We start from the raw sequence: 19039 nt of genomic DNA, 5'->3' as shown, positions 1-19039 counted from the left end.
TTCCCATCCAGCTCCCTGCTTGTGACCTGGGAAAGCAGTCAAGAATGGCCCAAAGCCTTGGGACCCTGCACCCGTGTGACAGACCTGGAGGAAGTTCCTGGCTCCTGGCTTCAGATCGGCACAGCACCGGTCATTGAGTTCACTTGGGGAGTGAATCAACGAACAGAAGATGTTCTCTGTCTCTCCTCTCTGTATATCTGACTTTACAATAAAAATAAATAAATATTAAAAAAAACAATGTGTTTTTTAAAATGTGCTCATAGAGGAAGACGAGATGACAGGCTCAGAGGGTCTGTTTTCCCAATGAGGCCAGAGAAGGTTTCCAGGAATAAGGGGATAATGAAAAGATAACCATCTGTACCCAAGAACCTGGCAAGGATACCGGGCAGTGAGAGAATGCACTCTACATAACAGGGCGGGGACGTAGGGACAAAACACATCCTCCTTTCTCTGCAGTATCCTTTTCTTCCTTCTTAAACTCTGTATGCCTGGATGTGCAGTTTGCTTGACAGGTATGTTGCTTTTCTAGCACTTAAATGGCGAAAGATCACAAACTGGGTGGTTTAAAACAACGGAAAGGTATTCCTCTGCAGATCTGGAGGCTGTAAGACAGAAATCGAGGGATTGGCTTGGATGTGCTCTCTCTGAAGCTCCATAGAGGATGTTTTTTCTTTCTCTTCCAGCTTCCAGTGGTTGATGGCAAGATCTGGCATTCTTCAATGTCCTCCTTTGTCTTCCCAAGTCCTACATGTGTGTCTCTGTCTTCACCTTGGTCATCTTCTCACAGACACCAGTCATAGAGTTATTAGGAACTCATCCTCCTTCAAAAATGACCTCACTTTGACTAACTATTTTAAATGATCCTACTTCTATATGTGACCACATCCTAAGGTACTGAGGATTAAGACTGTCTTAGGGAAGGGTGCAATTCAACTTGCAACAGTAGTTATTGATGAGCTATACTGTGTTTAATCAGTTCCAAGTGTTCAGTTTAACAAGTCCTTCAGAGTAAAATATGTTCTCTTTTATTAACCCCACAGTCATCACAGTACCTTGCACAATCCTATCTGGTAATTTCTTGCCGAATTTCTAGAGAGACGCACTTGATCGTAAGTGTTATAAATAAGCCCTGAACAACCAATATTTTATGGTGATAGATTAAAAACCTCTTGGAGCTTTATACATATCCACACACCCATCACAGAGATTATACATATCAAGAAAGACAAACAAAATCATTAGATAGTGTAAACAATTTTACACCGTGCTTTTTCATCTTGAGCACATACTCTTCTAATGGGATTGAAAATAAGGACGAAAAAGAAATCAAAAAATCTTGCGAGTAATAGAAAGTGGGACATCAGAAGGAATCTAAACTGGATAGAAGGACTTGTCTTCTACGAAGACATTAAACACAGTTCTCCCTATTTTGAACTATGGCCATCTTGATCATATTGGGTCACTTTGGAAGTGCCTGACAAACCAACACACTGCATGATTACCTTTCAGAAGTGGCTCAACAGACCCAGTACTTATCTTATGTCTGCCACCACCATATCCTATAATTGCCATGGCTCCTTTGTAATTGAATATTTCTGAGAGGTCCTAAGTAATGTATACTTGGCTAGAGCTTTGCAGGAACCTGTGTGGCTGACTCCTGGCTTCATAAAAGACTAGGACATGAAAAACAGCCTCCAGTGAGGCTTGGGTAGCGAAATGATTGTTACAGCATTTTCTTCCTCTTGATAGTGCATAGCAGTGCATATTGATACACATCTCTATCACACACGTCCATATGCATTAGGATAAAGTAGGACAAACACAGATCTCTAATGACACTTTCAGAAACGTCACCAGATACACTTCAACTCTGCACACACACACAGAGAGAAAATGACTTATAATTCTCATTCCTTTGTTGTTTTTTTTTCATTCTCTATAAAAGGGCTTTTGTGCTGACTGTACATCAAGTTAATTCATTTTTACAGGTCTATGGGTAAAGGAGGCCATTCTGTGAATGGGAAATCTCAAACACTTCAGCTCAGTAGCACTTTTAAGACATGATATAAAAATCAAATGGCAGAGAAAAGATCCAACTGGATTTGGGTTTCATCCATATATGCAAGGAAAGAGATTGTGAAGTACCCAGCTTAATGGTTAAATGAGAAAGAAAACTAAGACTATAATGTCTACTTCATGGCTGAGCTGCTTCAGTCCCTGAGGCTTTGTCACATAGCCTATACAATGGTTTCTGACAATTATCCACTGGCTCTCTGCCCTAGTGTGCAGCAAGAATCCAAGATCTTTGAAGCTGTTATCTTTATTTTTCTGATTTAATCTCCTTCACAATTCCACACTGACTCGATGTTATACACACATACTTGGAGGACACATTTCCAATATCATTTTCCCACTCTAGCATCTGTAACAAAAATAGGGTGGGCTCTATGCTGCAGTTTAAGCCACAACTTTCATTCAGAATGGTTTCATTTAGGGAGTATCACTATAAAGTAATGCATCTAACTAAATGATGTGTATCTTTTCTATGGTTTTATTACATAATCTTTTACCTACATAATTGTAGGTCCCCATAATATAAATTCTCAAAATTAGAACTAAATAAATATCATATAATAAGTGGAATTGTTCTTGTGGTTGTTCTAACTTATGCCAGTTGTTGACCTTGTTTCATGGCTTCTCACTTATGATAATGTATAGTGATAGAGTACCTGGGTCTATCATATACAAACGTGGGGGTATAATGGAACATGCATCCCTGCATCCAGACGAAAGATGGATTCCCAATGAAACTGTTAGACATGTGTAGACAATGGGATGCTGGACTGTCTGACACTGTCTGTACCAACAATGTTGGGGTACACTTAAATAAGAGACTGATGGAATTATGATTCCTTATGAAGGACAACACTGTTGTAACAATACGGGAAGACTCTGACGAGGGTTAGGAGTTTGGGAGGGAATCCTAGCCTATACAAAATTGTAATAATAATAATAATAATTTTTAAAATAAAAAATATATTAAAGAGAATAATATGTAGAATTACACAATTTTTCTCCATAAATATTTAGAGAGCTACTTAGAACAAATGAGGCATAATATGCAAATGATATAAATGAATTCCCTCATGACATAATATGTTTTTGTTAACATGCCCTAACCTTATTTTGAAATTTTTCTTTTTATTTCTTACATTTGTTTATTTTTATTGAAAAGTCAAATATACAGAGAGGAGGAGAGACAGAGAGGAAGATTTTTCGTCTGCTGATTCACTTCCTAAGTGGCCGCATTGGCTGGAGCTCAGCCAATCCGAAGCCAGGAGCCCGAAGCCTCTTCTGGCTCTCCCACGCAGGTGCAGGGTCCCAAGGCCATCCTCAACTGCTTTTCCAGGCCACAAGCAGGGAGCTGGATGGCAAGCCGGGCTGCTGGGATTAGAACCGGTGTGCATATGGGATCTTGGGGTGTGCAAGCAAGGACTTCAGCCGTTAGGCTATTGTGCCGAGCCCAAGTTTTTCTTTTAAGTATGTTCAGTGACACCAGTCCCATACTATGCAGGCAGCACTCCTGGATTTTGTGTGTACAGGTGGGACCAAGATCATAAAACATGGAGATGAAGTAGAAAATCAAGTGGGGCAGATGGTGCAGAATCTAAGGAGAGAGCTACAGTAGAGAGCCAGGATAGGATGTGTACTAGAATTGTGAAGATTAGTCAGGGTGGCCAGGAAAGATCCCCCAGATTAGTTGACACCTGAGCAAAAACCTAAGGGAAGGGAGTGAGGTGTGAGGATATCTGGGAGGAGTATGGCCCCAGGCTGTCGGGAGCAGTACCTGCAGAAGAGAGCCAGCATGGAGGAGGTGCGGGAGGGACGAGGTGTGAAGGCTGGGGGGTGAGTAAGGGAGGAACAGGTCAGAGAAAGTTTCATAGGCACTGGCAGGGCTGAATCCTTTCAAAGTGAGGGAAGGAGAAGGGTTCTGCACAGATTTAAAATGCTTACTTTCAATTGGCATGCAAGAATTATACAGTTATGAAGTACAAAGTAATGTATTGATTATACAGTAAGTCCTGACCAATTTATGGCAATTAATTCTATCTATGGCCTGCAGCATGTACAGTTTCTTTGTGAAAAGAATACTTAAAATTTTCTCTTCCAATGATTTTGGAATGATGCCATGGTTGATTTCTTGGAAGCAGAGTAGAAAGTGGCTGGAGAGGGTGCAGAGCACAGTGGAGGGGGAGCAGGAACGCAGAGCACTCGGTCAGCGAGTAAAACGTGATAGCTGGGTAGAAGGGGGAAATCCCAGCATCCTATTGCACACGATAATGACTACAGAGATGGGGAGATTTTGATTCCCCCCAACATCTTATAACAGATCACTATCACTGTGTCATAACGGGTTCTAAGAGGTACAGAGTAAAAACAGGGAGACTAATTGGGAATGCAATTCAGTAACCCTTGTGTTAGACAAGAGTGGCTTGGGAAAGGGTGGAAGTTAATAAATACATGGGTAGTGGTTGAGTTCTAAACATAGTTTGTACAAACTTTGGTGATATCAACTTAATGACTTGAATTTGTCACTAGAACTTTGATGGTTTTTAAAGCAACACAGTCTTTCAAAAAAAATCTTGATTTGCCCCCCTTGAATGAATTCTTGAGTAGATAACACAGACTCTGAATACAACTTAAGTGTGAGTTCCCCCAAAATATAATGGGCATTGCTGGCATCAAGAAATAAAAATGCATCCTATCTAGGAAAAGTTTCTATCCTACTGGAGGTTATATAGGAGTTGGCATCCTGAATATTTACAATGGTAAAAGTGTGAAGTGTTGAGCCTGGCATGGTAGCCTAATGGCTAAAGCACTCGCCTTGCATGCACCAGGATCCCATATGGGGACCAGTTCTAATCCCAGCAGACCAGTTGCATGCAGCTCCCTGCTTGTGGCCTGGGAAAGCAGTCGAGGACTGCCCAAAACCTTGGGACCCTGCACCCACATGGGAGACCCAGAAGAGGCTTTGGGCTCTTAGTTTTGTATCAGCTCAGCTCTGGCCATTGCGGCCACTTGGGGAGTGAATTCGTGGGCAGAAGATCTTTCTGTCTCCTCCTCTCTCTGTATCTATCTTTCAATAAAAATAAATAAATACATATTTTTTAAAAAGTGAAGTTTTACTGAAATCAATTCAGGAAGCAAAATACCAAGCCCATTTGTGTGGTGATGGAGCAGAGGGAGGGAGAGATGGAACAGGGAATACTTCTACTGGGGAGCATCTCTCAGCAATCTTCTTCAGAAAGAAAAGCAAGGTGCATCACAGTTCCTGTTGAACGCCTTTGGTGCCCTTGATAAAGGAAATAGAGCAACAAAAAGATGGTTACTCTGCACAGGCCTGCTGTGTTCCACTGATAACAACAAATGGGTCAGACCTTGTCCAACCAGAGATGGCCAGTGCCATCATGGAATGATTTTATAATCACAAACCTACTGTAAGGAAATAAGAACCATGCTGTAGATGATAAAGAAAAGCCCACTGATAATCCACGTCTTCTACAGTGACTATGTCAGATTTCACACATGTGTTCTCACATTATTTCATTACACAAGAATGGTTAGTTCTGTTTTGTGATGGAATCTGAGGCTGAAGACAATAAAGTCAAAAAGGAGGATGGTGAGGCCAGGGCCGACTGGCACCAAGTTCCTCTTCTTCCTTCTCTCTCCAAGTGTCTCACCTGTAATCAAAGATAGTACCCCAAGCAGAATCAATGGAAAATATTCCTTTGTTGCTTTTCTTTAAAGATTTATTTATTTTGATTGGAAAGGCAGATTTACAGAGAGATCTCCCATTCTGTGATTCACTCTCCCAAGTGGCCACGAATGCCGGAGTTGACCCTATCCGAAGCCAGGAGCCAGGAGCCTCTTCAGGGCTCCCACCTGGGTTCACAGTCCCAAGGCTTTGGGCCATCCTCAACTGCTTTCCCAGACCACAAGCAGGGAACTGGATGGAAAGCAAAGCAACTGTGGCATGAACCGGTGCCCACATGGGATCCTGACTCATGCAAGGTGAGGACTTCAGCCACTAGGCTATGGTGCTAGGCCCAGTGGGAAATATTCCTGAAGGAACAAATATTCCTGAAGCAAATTCCTGAGGCAACAACCACAAGTGCAGCTCCTGAAGCAATAAGGGTTAGAACGAGCTTTCATTTTAACAGATTTTGGGCAGATCATAAATTTATGATGCTTTTGAAACTGTAATATAACCATACCTCCTCCTACTACATACACTCAGGGTAACTGTTGCACAGATACTGCACTAGGAGTTTCAATACATTATTTCCATGCCCTACAAAAATTTCTGCCAAGTAGGTGCACTGATCCATGTTTTACTGATGTAGAAATAGTCTGAGTGACCTGAATTCCTCAGACTCCCCAAGGAGCATAGCCATGCCTCCAATCCACAACTGACTCATTTCCACAGCCAATAATCTTTCTTTTAATATGGCAAGAGGGTCAAGAACATCGTCCTGCAGGCCAGACAGTCTGTGTTCAAATCCTGGCTCTGTCTTTTCACAGCTGCATGGCCCAGGAGCAGCTTAACTCCCGTCTGCCCACTTTCCTTATTTGTAAAATAAGGATAATAATAGTGCCACCTCTTAAGGTTCTTATAAAAATTAAATGCATCCATAGATACAAAGCACTTAAAACCGCAGCTCCCAGCCATAATTTTATCAATATTGCCACCAACTCACCTTTTTTAAAAAAACCAGATGGATGGATAGTTCCTACTGCAGGCTCAATAACATTTGTTTAACATAGAGGGGAAAAAGTGCTATTCACACTGCTTCATTTGGGGTCCCGTCTGCTCAGAAGTTCAGCAGAGTCTAAGTCAGGTCAAAACCTAACATACATGCTAATAACCCAGTTTCCCTAGGAGGCCAGCACGTCATTTGATCAGTTTGGGGAGGAAAAAACCCTGGGATATTAATAGCCTTGTGCAAACAAAGTGTTTATTATATCTCCTGGCTGTTTTTGTAAATAGGTTAGTATGCTGTGTATGCCTCCAGTGGCGCCAGAACTAAGATCAGGGTTAAGGGGACTGGATGCAGTGAAATTCTGTACAACAGAAGCACAGTATGATTTTTTTCTCTTCAGTAGCACTTTCTGCAAGTCTAATTTACAGAGTTTTTTTGGCTGACCTCTTTTTTTTCCCACCCCCTAAAGTAATACAAGAAATGAAAGCTGAACTTTGTGTATTTCTATGTGTGTGTGCACATGCATGTGTGTGAAAAGGGGGCACATTTTTGAGAGCTTCATTAGTGCTATCTGCAGTGACTGCAACCTCACCTTTCAATTTCACAGCCTTAGTCTCCTTAAAAACCATGCCTAAGCTATCTACGTTGAATTTTCACTATACAACAACAGGAATGGAATTTTATAATCTTTTGTGGTGATGTTATACAATTCCATGGAATGTTCATGAAAAGGAGTTAATGATTCACTTGTCCCTACTAACATCTGTGTTTGCTTCATAATCATGAATTCAGTTTTTCTTCTTTACTATTTACTAGGCACCATGACACCATGGATAAATGGACATAAATGATTTGCAATTTAGACAGTATGACGTGCCTTTGTATCTCCATTAGAAGTGAGATCTCATCACATTTGATAAACTGGTTGCTATTGTAATGTAAATTCAAGCAGGCATTAAAATACAAGTGTTAAACACAGGAATAAATGATATGCTTCGTATTTCATTCTACTGTCATCTGCCAGAGTTGCGGTGGAGAATTCTGCAGAGGGGACAGTTCTCTTAAGCAGAAGGCAGTGGCCTCACCTGAAGCTGATGCCCTCACTCTCCTAACAAGCAGTGCCAGTGTTTCCTAGGTCCATAATCAAAGAATCTACTGTTCCCTGTAAATCCACTGATGCGATCTCATCTTAGCATATTGGTCTTCTACCAGGGAATAATATATTATAATATATTAATATATAATAATATATTCCACCAAGGAATATATTCTTCATGTTGTATGTTACACCAAGCCATCTTTTGCCCCAACTTTTATAGCCAAATGTTGAGGAGGCAACATTTTGATGATTTTTCACCTAGGATATATAACGTCTGAACATAGTCCCTCGGGGAGTTTCCTCAGTCCTTTTTACATGGCTTTATTCAGTGATCTGAGAATAAGTTAATCTTCAAAATGATATGGCAACTGACTTCCACAGGTGACTACAGAGGGCACTTCCTCCTAGAGGACTCACAGAAGTCAAAATCAAACAGACTTAACAGCGGATGGAGATGAATGCCGACTTCCTGTTCTCCGCTTGGCAGTTCCATGGACCACTTTATTTCATCCTCACAATATACATAAAGTGAATCCACAAGTATGAAGAAAATTGAAGCCACAGTGCCCAGTTCTTTGAACATCTCACCATGCCAATACTGCCTCCTAAAGCATAAATAGGATATACATATGTAGCCACCATGTTCCGGGATGGTAATGCACACACTGAAACACAATACAGTTGGTTCTACTACACCCAACAATTTTCCACATATGTTCCTACTGCTTCCCAACTATTCAGATATCCCTGCAATAGTGTTGACCTCAAAGGAAAGTCTTGATTCAGGCAGATGGCTTGGCTCCTTGCAGTTACGTCTTGTTCTAAGGATACCTTGGTATATCTCTGTTACTAGAAAAACTACGCCAGTCAGCTAGAGCTTACATGGCTGTTTCCCCTCCAGCGACAGAGTAGAATACAGCTGCACCCACACTCGCTGTCATCCTGGTGGAGCTCCAAGCATGTGAACAAAGCATAGGTCCTCCAGTCCAGCCATGCTGCCCTCTGAATACAAGGGAGTGACCCAGCCAAGGCCACATGAAGCAGCATCCCATTTGGGCAATGGTTCAAACACCAGCTACTCCACTTTTGGGTTTAGCCACTTTCTAATGGCTTGAGAAAGGTAGTGGAAGATGGGCCAAGTGCTTGGGCCCCTGCACCCACATGGGAGTGACAGATGAAGCTCCTTGCCTCTGGCTCCTGGCTTTGACTTGGCCTAGCTGTTACTTTGCAGATGCTGTTGCTTGTGTCATGGAGAAGACAGTACTGAGGAGCCCTCTAAACAGAAGCACATCCACCAGGGTCTCCCTAATGTCCTCTACATTATTAGGTCCATATAACACTTCCTTTTCTAAGGGAAAACAAGTCAACAAGCCAACTGTCAGAGGTCACTCCTTAGATATCAAGGCCAATGAACCAAAGAATAACAGCAACTTTGCAGTTCACATTTCAGGCAACAAGACCTAAGCGACCCCTGCCTTGGAGTTACTGAAGTTGTACAACTGATCCACTGTTAAAGAAAATGATCCAGGATGCTGTCATCAGCACAGACAGAAATGATTAATTTGAGGAAAAAGAGAAACACAGATGTAATCAAGTTTGTTCAAATACTCTCCCAATTAATCTGGTCACCCTTAACTTGCCCCCTTTTCATAGAAACCAGTCTTCAATTTCTCTCTAAATATTACTCCACCCTCTGGCCTACTTTAATTTTTTTTAAATTATATTCTTCTGATACTGAGGGAGTGAGGCAGAGAAGGATTCCGATCCCTGGCCTGCCACTTTCTAACTGAGACTAGTCCAGTTATTTGATTTTTCTGACTCCAGATTGTTCTCTATGATATGAATGAAGAATATAGTAGTAGAAAGAATATTTCATTGTACAAACTTCATAGTATAGCTCTGTAGTTCTGAAGTACTCAGCATGGTGCCTGGCGTGTGTATGTGCATGAGTACAGAGCAGCCAACACACAAACATACACTTTTTTCAGACTCCCTGTTAGGTAGGAAGCAATGGTTGCCCATCAGACACATGAGGCTCTCACACTGTTCTCAAATTGTAAAAGTGCTCTAAGATTTAAAGGTCTTCAAGTAGCGGTTTCTAAGGACTCACTTTAATAAATAAGAGTAACTGGCTGGTGCAGTAGTACAACAAGCCAGCATCTCATACAGGTGTCAGTTCAAGTCTTAGTTGCTCCACTTTTGATCCGACACCCTGCTTTTGACAGGATGAAAGCTGTGCAGAATGGCTCATGTCCTTGGAACTCCCTACAAGCGAGACTCAGAAGAAGCTCCTGGCTCCTTGCTTCAGATTGGCTCAGCCCTATCCATTGAGACCATTTGGGGAGTGAACTGGATGAAAGATAACTCTACTTTTTCTTTCTCTGTAAAATCTACCCTTCAAATAAAAATAAATAAATATTTAAAAATAAGTAAGTGCAAACCAGTGTTTTAAGAAATGACTAGGGGATCTGGCATGATGACCTAGTGGCTAAATCCTCGCCTTGCAACTGCCAGATTTCCAAATGGGTGCCAGCTCATGTCCCAGCTGCTCCACTTCCCCTCTAGCTCCCTGCTTGTGCCCTGGGAAAGCAGTAGAAGATGTCTCAAAGCCTCAGGACCCTGCACCCCTCTGGAAGTCCTGGATGAAGTACTGGCTGCGGGCTTCAGAGCAGCTCAGCTCTGGCTGTTGTGCAGCCATTTTGGGAAGTGAACCAGCAAAAGGAAGATCTTTCTCTCTGTCTCTCCTCTCTGTAAATCTGCCTGTCCAATCAAAATAAGTAAATCTTAAAAAATATTATTAGGAGATGTCAATGTTAATTACAGTGACTTGGTCAATATATGCTACATAGACATCCTGAAATGCCACACTGCACTCACAAATATGTATATTTTTACATATTAAGTGAGATTGATTTATTTTATTGGAAAGGCAGGTTTACAGAAAGAAGGAGAGATAGAAAGATCTTCCATCTGCTGATTGACTCTCTAAGTGGCCACAATGGCTAGAGCTGAACTATGAGCAAGGAGCTTCTTCCAGGTCTCCTGCATGGGTACAGATTCCAAGGCTTTGGACCATTCTTTACTGCTTTTCCAGGCCAAAAGCAGGGAGCTGGGTGGGAAGCGGAGCAGCCAGGATATGAGCCGGAGTTCATATGGGATCCTATTTCATGCAAGGTAAGGGTTTCAGCCACTGAGCCATTGTGCCGAGTCCAGTATGTACATTATTACATCTTAGTTCTTTTTTTTTTTACTTCTTTTTATTATTATCATTTATAATACAGTTCCATAGGCCCTGAGATTTCCCTAATCCCCTCCCCATATCTTAGTCCAAAAGACATTTAAAATCCTTGTTTAAAATCTTTCATAACTAAAAACTTTAAAATGATAAAGCAGAAAATATAAACATATTCCTCATATTGCATACAGCATTCATCTACATGATAACTTATTCAATTTAAAATACATAAAAGAAAAACTCTTATCAAATTTCATAATAATTATATTCCAGAACGAGGGCTTTCTTTAGGCAGATGTCAGCTCCTTTCTCTTCCTCAAGCAAGCCCACGTTTTAATCACACTGTCATTTGCTCACTCTTCCTTTCCTTCTTGGCTCCTAGGGTCTGTTTAAGTCCTCTTGAGTCTCCCACGCACTCGAAGTGCAGAGCAGCTTTCTGTGCAGACTCTTTAACTGCAGACACTGAGCATCAATCACCAGCTAGCCTCAAAAAGTCCATCGAGCAGCCTTGGCATAGGCCACTCTTTGTGTGAGCAATGACCTTCCCTCATCCTTTTCTAACCAACACGATTGATGCTCTACTCAAAACTTAGCTCCCTTGTGAGATCTTCCCAACTCAGCCCTCTACGGTGGCACACACCGCATATAACACTAGGATGTAGGGAAGCTGTCTCTTTACATGTGTACTGCCCTCACTAGGATAAGGGCTTTTAGAATAGTGTTTTTTGTTGTGTTTTGTTTTTTGCTTTGCTTAGCTTTGTTTTGTTTTAAGACCTCAATATACTATATAGATTTTCTAGGAAATCATTCTGACAGTTTGGCTCTTACACTATAATTAATAAGTAAATTCATGAAACATGTTTGGTTGTATCAGTTGAAAACTGTTATTTTAGGAAATTCTTCTTACATATTTATTTACCTTTTTGAAAGGCAGAGTTTCAGAGAGAAGGAGAAAGACGGGCAGAGAGATAGAAACAGAGAGAAAAGTTTTTTATCTGCTAGTTTACTCCCCAAATGGCTATAAAGAACAGGGCTGGCCAGGGTAGGAGCTTCATTCATGTCTCCCAAAAAATGCAGGAGGGCCCAGGCACTTGGGCACTCTTCTGCTACTTTCAGGGTGTATTTTAGAAAATTAGATTGAAAATACAGTACCCAGGACATGAACAGGTGCACATATGGGATGCTGGCACTGCAGATGATGAATTAATTGGTTATGCCACACAATTGAACCCAGAAAAGTACTTTCATACCTAAGAATTGCCCAGGGATTTTCTGAAATCATGGTCTCTGATTTGGTAAGTCTAAAGTGAGGCCTGAGACTCTTGTATTTCTCTCAGATCCTTACATGATGCTAACTCTACCACTCTGCCTACCATATTCAAATATCACACTTTTAGGAACAACACTGAAATCTCCATAATTTGACATTTAATTTCATCATAATATTTTTGACACAGTTGCCAGCAACTCTACCAGTAAGACGACAAAGAGGTGATGTCACAGCTGCTAAAACAATGGAGGAAGGGTGCACAGGTGATCTGGGGGGAGTTGACAGATGGAAAAGACTGGGCAGAATCCAAGAGGAGAAGGAAAGAGGATGGGGTTACTACAGAGACAGGAAGTAGCAAAGTGAGAAAGAATTAAAAAGAGTGCAAAAGACAAAGAGTGCAAGAGAAGAGGAAGGAAAAGCAGAGAAAATAAACAGGAGAAAAGGGACAGACATTGCACATCAGCTGTCTTCACTCCTCAAGGTGGATCTGGGCTTACAGTGTCTCCTTTCCAGATTAGGGAATTGTTTTATAGACTGAACTCTGCCAAGGGGTTGGTATTTCAGCCATCATGCCACTGAAGAAACTCCGAACTTCACATTTTATCTTTAAAGCTCTCAGTAATTAGGAATGAGCTGTGAGGATAACAGGAATAGCAAAAAAGGGTCTCTATATAAATATGAATTATAGAATTGTTCATGTCAGCTAAGAACTATGTATAACAGAAAGTCTTTTATCTTAAGAAAACAGGTTACCCATTAGAACAGACTGTATCAGAAATTACCTGATACAGTTCTATGCGTTGTTCGGACACTCTGGCCTTTGGGTTCTGCAAACGGAAGACTCTGAATTCTGCCTTCACCAGGTTGGAGGCATTCTTCTCCATTGCTGACACATCAAATCGGACAATTCTGAAGTAGGGTCTGTAGAAGGTGGGTGGGATGGCATCTGTGAAGAGTCAGGGCAGTCATTGAAAGTGATCAAATCCACTGTACCAAAACAGCAACAACAACAACAACAACGCACAGCATGAGCTAGTTCCAAGAAACAATAAGGGAAATATTTAAACAGCAATATCCCTTCACGCAGCTGATTTAATAGCATTAGCAATTTAATCAGGAAAAAAATAAACAGACGCATTTGGTTACAGGAGCAGAAGATTAAGAGAGATTAAAAAACAACTTGCAACTCTCCTGGAGGGCGTGCAGTTAACCCTGTTCTTTGAAGGTTGACAGGGTGGTGGAAAATCCTCGATGGTTATGAATTGGAACAAGTTAATGACAGTGGATGCCTGAGGAGAGTTGTCAGGCTTGCTTACAATTTAATCAAATGTGCCAAGAAAATAGCCCCTAATGGCAGGCAGTTTGCCCAGGTATTTTTTTTTTTCCTTGAAAATTTGGCAATCAAATACTGTACTTTTATCCAGGCTCATGTATTACATCTCTCTCTCTCTCTCTTTTTTTTTTTTTTTTGGCTTCAATATATTTATTTTCATACACATATGGCCAAATATACTCTGAAGTTATAGTGAGAAAATCTGAATAAACATAGCAAGGAAATCTGAGTAAACAAACCATCCCCTCCAACTGGCTACACACGCTTCAGCTTTAAGATTCCTTATTCAGGATAATGTCCACTGATGGGAGGTAATCTTAGGTGAGGAAGAAACATTCTGAGTCATGGAAAGATACAAAAAAAAGTACACAACTGTTCCAGGTTGATGGTTGCTTAGAGTTTTGCCTTTATTTTTTAGTAGTCTGTCATTGCCTTTGAATATGCAACCAATGCTATGCCAAGACCAAAGGAGCTTTTCGCTCATTCCATGCTTCCTAGACATCATGCGTTCATTGAACACTTCCACACAGCAAAACCAGTGTCTTCTGTTTTCCAATAGTGTTCCAATGGTGTTCTCTGGTGATTTACTCACAATATTTTATGCTGCTTTACAAATCGTGTCATTGCTTCTGCGTTCTGTTCGTTTTTGCTTTTTGCTGTGAAATCTGAAGAATCTTAAAGCCAGGGACTATCATTGCCAGGTCTTCTTTCCTGTATATCCAGGATGGGTTTCTGCCTTCATGGAGTTCACCTGATACCCACTGTTTCTGTAGCTGGTCACCAATGGGAATCCCTAAAGACTGGTGCAACTGGGTTATTGGCAGCATCCACTGCGCATTAAGTAAGCAAACCACCTTGCAGATCTTCAAATAGAGATAAACACCTTCTGTGATTTCCTGGGAAACCTTGCTCTGATGATTACACTTAAAAAAATAGTGAGAGAAAGACACTAGCAATTCCTTATAGTAACAGCTCTGCACGCTTTCCCTCCCAGAAGTTTTCCCCTGTGCCTTTCCTCAGACATTTGTGACTTTCATGGAGCAAGCTAGTAGAAAAACAGTACTCTGCGAGATGCTGATTTACAAACTTACAGAAAGAATCCAATGCACCTGGGTTTCAGAGAACAGCAAGTCTTCAGGCAGGCAAGATAATGACCCACTGTGTCTTATCACCATTGTCCAATACTTAGTGGGCAGTTTGGAGGTTGGCAAACATGGCAACATCTCAACTCTTGAGAGCCCCATAGCACAGCAATTTGAAAAGGGGCAACTAAGAAGAGCCGGATCTTTTTTTCTGAAATATGCTCAACCTAGTAACTGGAAAGACTGGTCCTATCCAAACCAGCTTAGATGAAAATGGCCAGGCAGCCCTGGCAGAGGGGGCTGGGCAGGGCTGGGGACAGAGGCTCTGGTGTTACACACCCTATCGGCCAGGTTAGTGGCTCCATTCCTCTTTGTACAGCCTCCATAGCATGTGCATTAGCCTGAAGAAACTTCAAACATCCTTTGAAAGCACATCCTGGAATACCAAAGCTCATGAATGTAGTTCCTGTTGCTAGCGATAGTAAACATCTTGTTTCCCTTTTCTCTTACAGGGAGATCCCACCAGTCCATTCCACAAACAGCCATCTTTCACACCCACCCACTCGCTCAATCTTATCCTTCCATCAAGTTTGTAAATAAGTCCTCTTGAGATTTATTTTTATTCTCTTTCGTGTTTATTAAACTTTGAACATTTTTTTCTTTTCTTTTTTTGGTTTTTTGCCCATATACACTCTTCCTTTTTTATGACTGCTTCAGACCATGAGGTCAATTTTGTTTCTTGTTCTTCTAAGCAAATCATCCAATGATCCTGCCTTGGGCTTTTGAGCTCTGAAGGGGTATTTGCAAATATTTACAGGAGGAACTTGATAGTTAAGTACAGTTGTTCTCTGCTCCCTATACATTGGCAAAGAGCCTCCCTCCCTTGTGGCTCTCATAACCATTTAGACTGTTTATATTTCAACTACCTGATAAGACAAATCTGCATGTGTGGTTCTTGCTTTATAAACAGAAGCATTTAATGCACAAGGTGTAAAGACTGCTGAGCAGCCCCCACCCTTGGTAACCATTTTGCTTTGGTTTGGAACCACAGTGAAGAGGCCAACCCAGGGGAGCCAACAGCCTTGCACATACTCCTGCTGCAGCACACAGAGCATGATTAAAAAAAAAATGTTGACCAAAGAACTATCGCTTCCAAGGGTTGGTCTCAGCTGTCCCCTGCTGTCATTTGTTACGGGTCACAAGCCCCCTGCCTGGCTAAAGCACTTGAGCAACTTGCCAAATGTCTCTTTATTGGGGGGGAGGGGAGCACTGAAAATAGCTTTGGTCAAGTCTGCGACCTTGCTGTTGCTTCATAAATGCTTTTGGACACATGGTGCAGCGGGACTGAAAGAGGCCGGTCCACGGCCAGCCAGGACGCAGCAGGCTCCCTCCCTTGGCTCAGGGTGCCAGAGCAGCAGGGTAGGTGTTTAATGGCTTGTGCAGCCCTGATCCACCCACTTAGTCTTGGAGGGCTGGAGCTTTTTCCTCTGCTCCCTCCAAGAACTCATTTCCCCCTTTGGAATGGGAGTTCTCTCTAAAGTCTGCTGTTATTCCAATCCCGGTTCCTCATCCACGGCCAGGTGATCAGGTACTTGTGACCTTTGCCAATTTACCCACACTCACATCCTGGCCCACTTCTTCCGCTCGATTTCTGACCCACTTTTTCAGCTCAATCAAATGGATTTTCCTTCATCCTTTTGGATCTTACAACAGCAGACTCATTCTGGTCCCTCCTCCCATGCCTTCCCGTGTGCCTTTCACTCAAGGAAAATCTTGCACATTGAAGATTCCAGTACGTCATCCAACAAGTGGTGCCCCCCTCACCTTGACCCTGGCCACATATCCCTGCTAAATAAAATTTTGCAGAATGAAGACAGGGAAAAAATGAGGAAATCCAGCTTGCCACTCATTTCCAAAGAAACACAATACAGAAAGCCTAAATGTAAGACTGTGTATAAACACTGTGTTGAATGGTACTAACTGATGGCTTTAGACTCTCTTCCTAGGTCAGTATCTAGGCAAGCACTTTGAGCTGAAGAATCACAGTGCTTTGGTTTTCTGCAGCCCAGGGCCTGCTTCACAAGCGTGCAGCTCTCACAAGCTTACAGGGTCCCCTTGCTTAGAAAGCCTATGTACTTCAGTTCTGTGCTCTGTGGTCACCATCTTGAAATTCTTAATGATGTTACCTGTACATTTCACTTTGTAAGGAAGCATCCGCAGGCACTAGGAACCTTAGCCCCTGTGCTGTCCCACCCCCTGTGATCCCTAGGAATCTCTTCCCCCTTCTCTTCTGCTATGTTCCCAGCCTTACTCAGCCTTCTGTGATCCACTCAGGCACAATGTCATCTTCCACTTCTGAGAGCTGGGGTCAGGCACACAACTCTTTCCATTTTCAGGCCAGGGCGTGGTGACAGCTATCCCATCCTAAGATAGCAATGTCCCAGCAAGTGCATGCTGTGAGCAACTCACTAGGAGCATGCCTTTCCCTCTTGTACAACCCAGTACAGTTTATAGGCTTGTGGCTTAGAGCTATGGGCATCGACTATGGGGACTGGTAGCAGGGTGAGCCCAGTATCTGAGGGCTTGCACACACGAAGCAGAAGGAGAGAGAAGGCAGCATATATTCATGAAACAAACGAAGCATATATTCAGAATTTCTGAAGAAAAGGATCTTCATGCAGCAAAAGGCAGATATCTAAAGTTCAAATTCAAGTCCCAAATCCACCATTTTTTTTTTTTTTTTTTTTTTTTTGCTGCACAGCAACAGGGACATTATCCAGCCTGTCCAATTCTGTTTCTTCATCTATATAATGAGGTAAAGGGCTTCCCACCTCACTCACACTGACTTATGCAAGCAGATGGAAAGTAGGAGTCCTAGGTCCAGCACAAATTTCCACTCAGGTCCCTCCCTGGTTGCCAAGTGGTCACTGGGCCTTCTGTGAATGCCTCCAGGGAGTGAGAGCTCTTACTGCCTGACAGACTCAATTAGAAGAGAAGAAAATGAAGAGAGGCAGCTGAGTGTCCCGGGGCAGTTTATGAACTGTCCTCAACGTTCCCACAGACTCCCAACGCCATCCCTCAATATGTTACCATTTTACTATTAGCCTTGACCATCCAAAAGGTTGGTAAGTCTAGCTTTACCAAACATCTCTACAGGAAGCAATTCCAATTCATTCTGTGATACTCCTCTTAGGATTTCTTTTTTTTTTTTTAAATCAATGAATAAACAAATTGGAAGAAAGACTATATAACATTACTCATATTGATGAGTTCTGACAGACAGTGTATAGCTTTGAGACCTACAGGAAACACTCCCAGTATTGCAGAGTTCACCCTGGGGAAGGTGCGGCTGGGAGGAATAATGATCCAATCATTCATTTATTGTTCATTCCATAGTAGACTGCATACACCTCAAAACTGGGGGTGGAAATGTGACATACTGAAAAAAATGCTTAGGTAAGGATCTGGAGGGATATTTTCTGAAGTCATTAAAGCAATGGTTCTCAAAGTGAAGTTCTAGATCCACATTATTGTCCACACCTAGGAACTTGTACTAAATGTTTATCATCGGGGGCAATTGGAGACATGAGCATATTAAAGATTGAAAACCACCATGTTGGGCCTGGAGGCGTGGCCTAGCGGCTAAAGTCCTCGCCTTGAACGCCCCGGGATCCCATATGGGCGCTGGTTCTAATCCTGGCAGCTCTACTTCCCATCCAGCTCCCTGCTTGTGGCCTGGGAAAGCAGTTGAGGACAGCCCAATGCATTGGGACCCTGCACCCGCATGGGAGACCCGGAAGAGGCTCCAGGTTCCCGGCATCGGATCGGCGTGCATCGGCCCGCTGCGGCTCACTTGGGGAGTGAATCATTGGATGGAAGATCTTCCTCTCTGTCTCTCCTCCTTTCTGTATATCTGACTTTGTAATAAAACAAAAAAATCTTAAAAAAAAAAAAAAAGAAAACCACCATGTTTAAATTGGTTGGCTCCCAGCTGGTGATGACTCTAGTGCCAGTTAACAGTAGCAAGCAGAATAATAGAGCCCAAGGGTATTAAAAGAAAGAGAGGTTTGGTGTCTAATGGCAGCTTTCCGAGAATTAGCACTGACCACAATATCCAAAGAGAACCTAGCACTGACTTAAGTGTCCATGGCGAGTTTCTAAGACGAGAAATAAAGGTATAGTTCAAAGTGAAATGTAGGTCTGAGTGTGAAAGGCTGGAGATTTGGTTGTACTCCTGATGGCTCTCTCTCTCTCTCTCT

At 42.2% G+C, this 19039-nt stretch overlaps 1 protein-coding gene across 1 annotated transcript in view; it reads right to left on the bottom strand.

Moving 5' to 3' along the window:
• Positions 1-19039, bottom strand: part of TGFB2 (transforming growth factor beta 2) — an 83592-nt gene that overhangs the window by 19127 nt on the left and 45426 nt on the right. The window contains exon 2 of the mRNA XM_004578634.4: positions 13148-13311. Coding sequence (XP_004578691.1) covers positions 13148-13311 — 164 coding nt within the window. The remainder of the gene's footprint in view (positions 1-13147; positions 13312-19039) is intronic.

Source organism: Ochotona princeps, chromosome 10 (genome assembly GCF_030435755.1).
Source record: "Ochotona princeps isolate mOchPri1 chromosome 10, mOchPri1.hap1, whole genome shotgun sequence".
Lineage (NCBI taxonomy): Eukaryota > Metazoa > Chordata > Mammalia > Lagomorpha > Ochotonidae > Ochotona > Ochotona princeps.
This window is presented reverse-complemented; position numbering and strand designations above follow the sequence as displayed.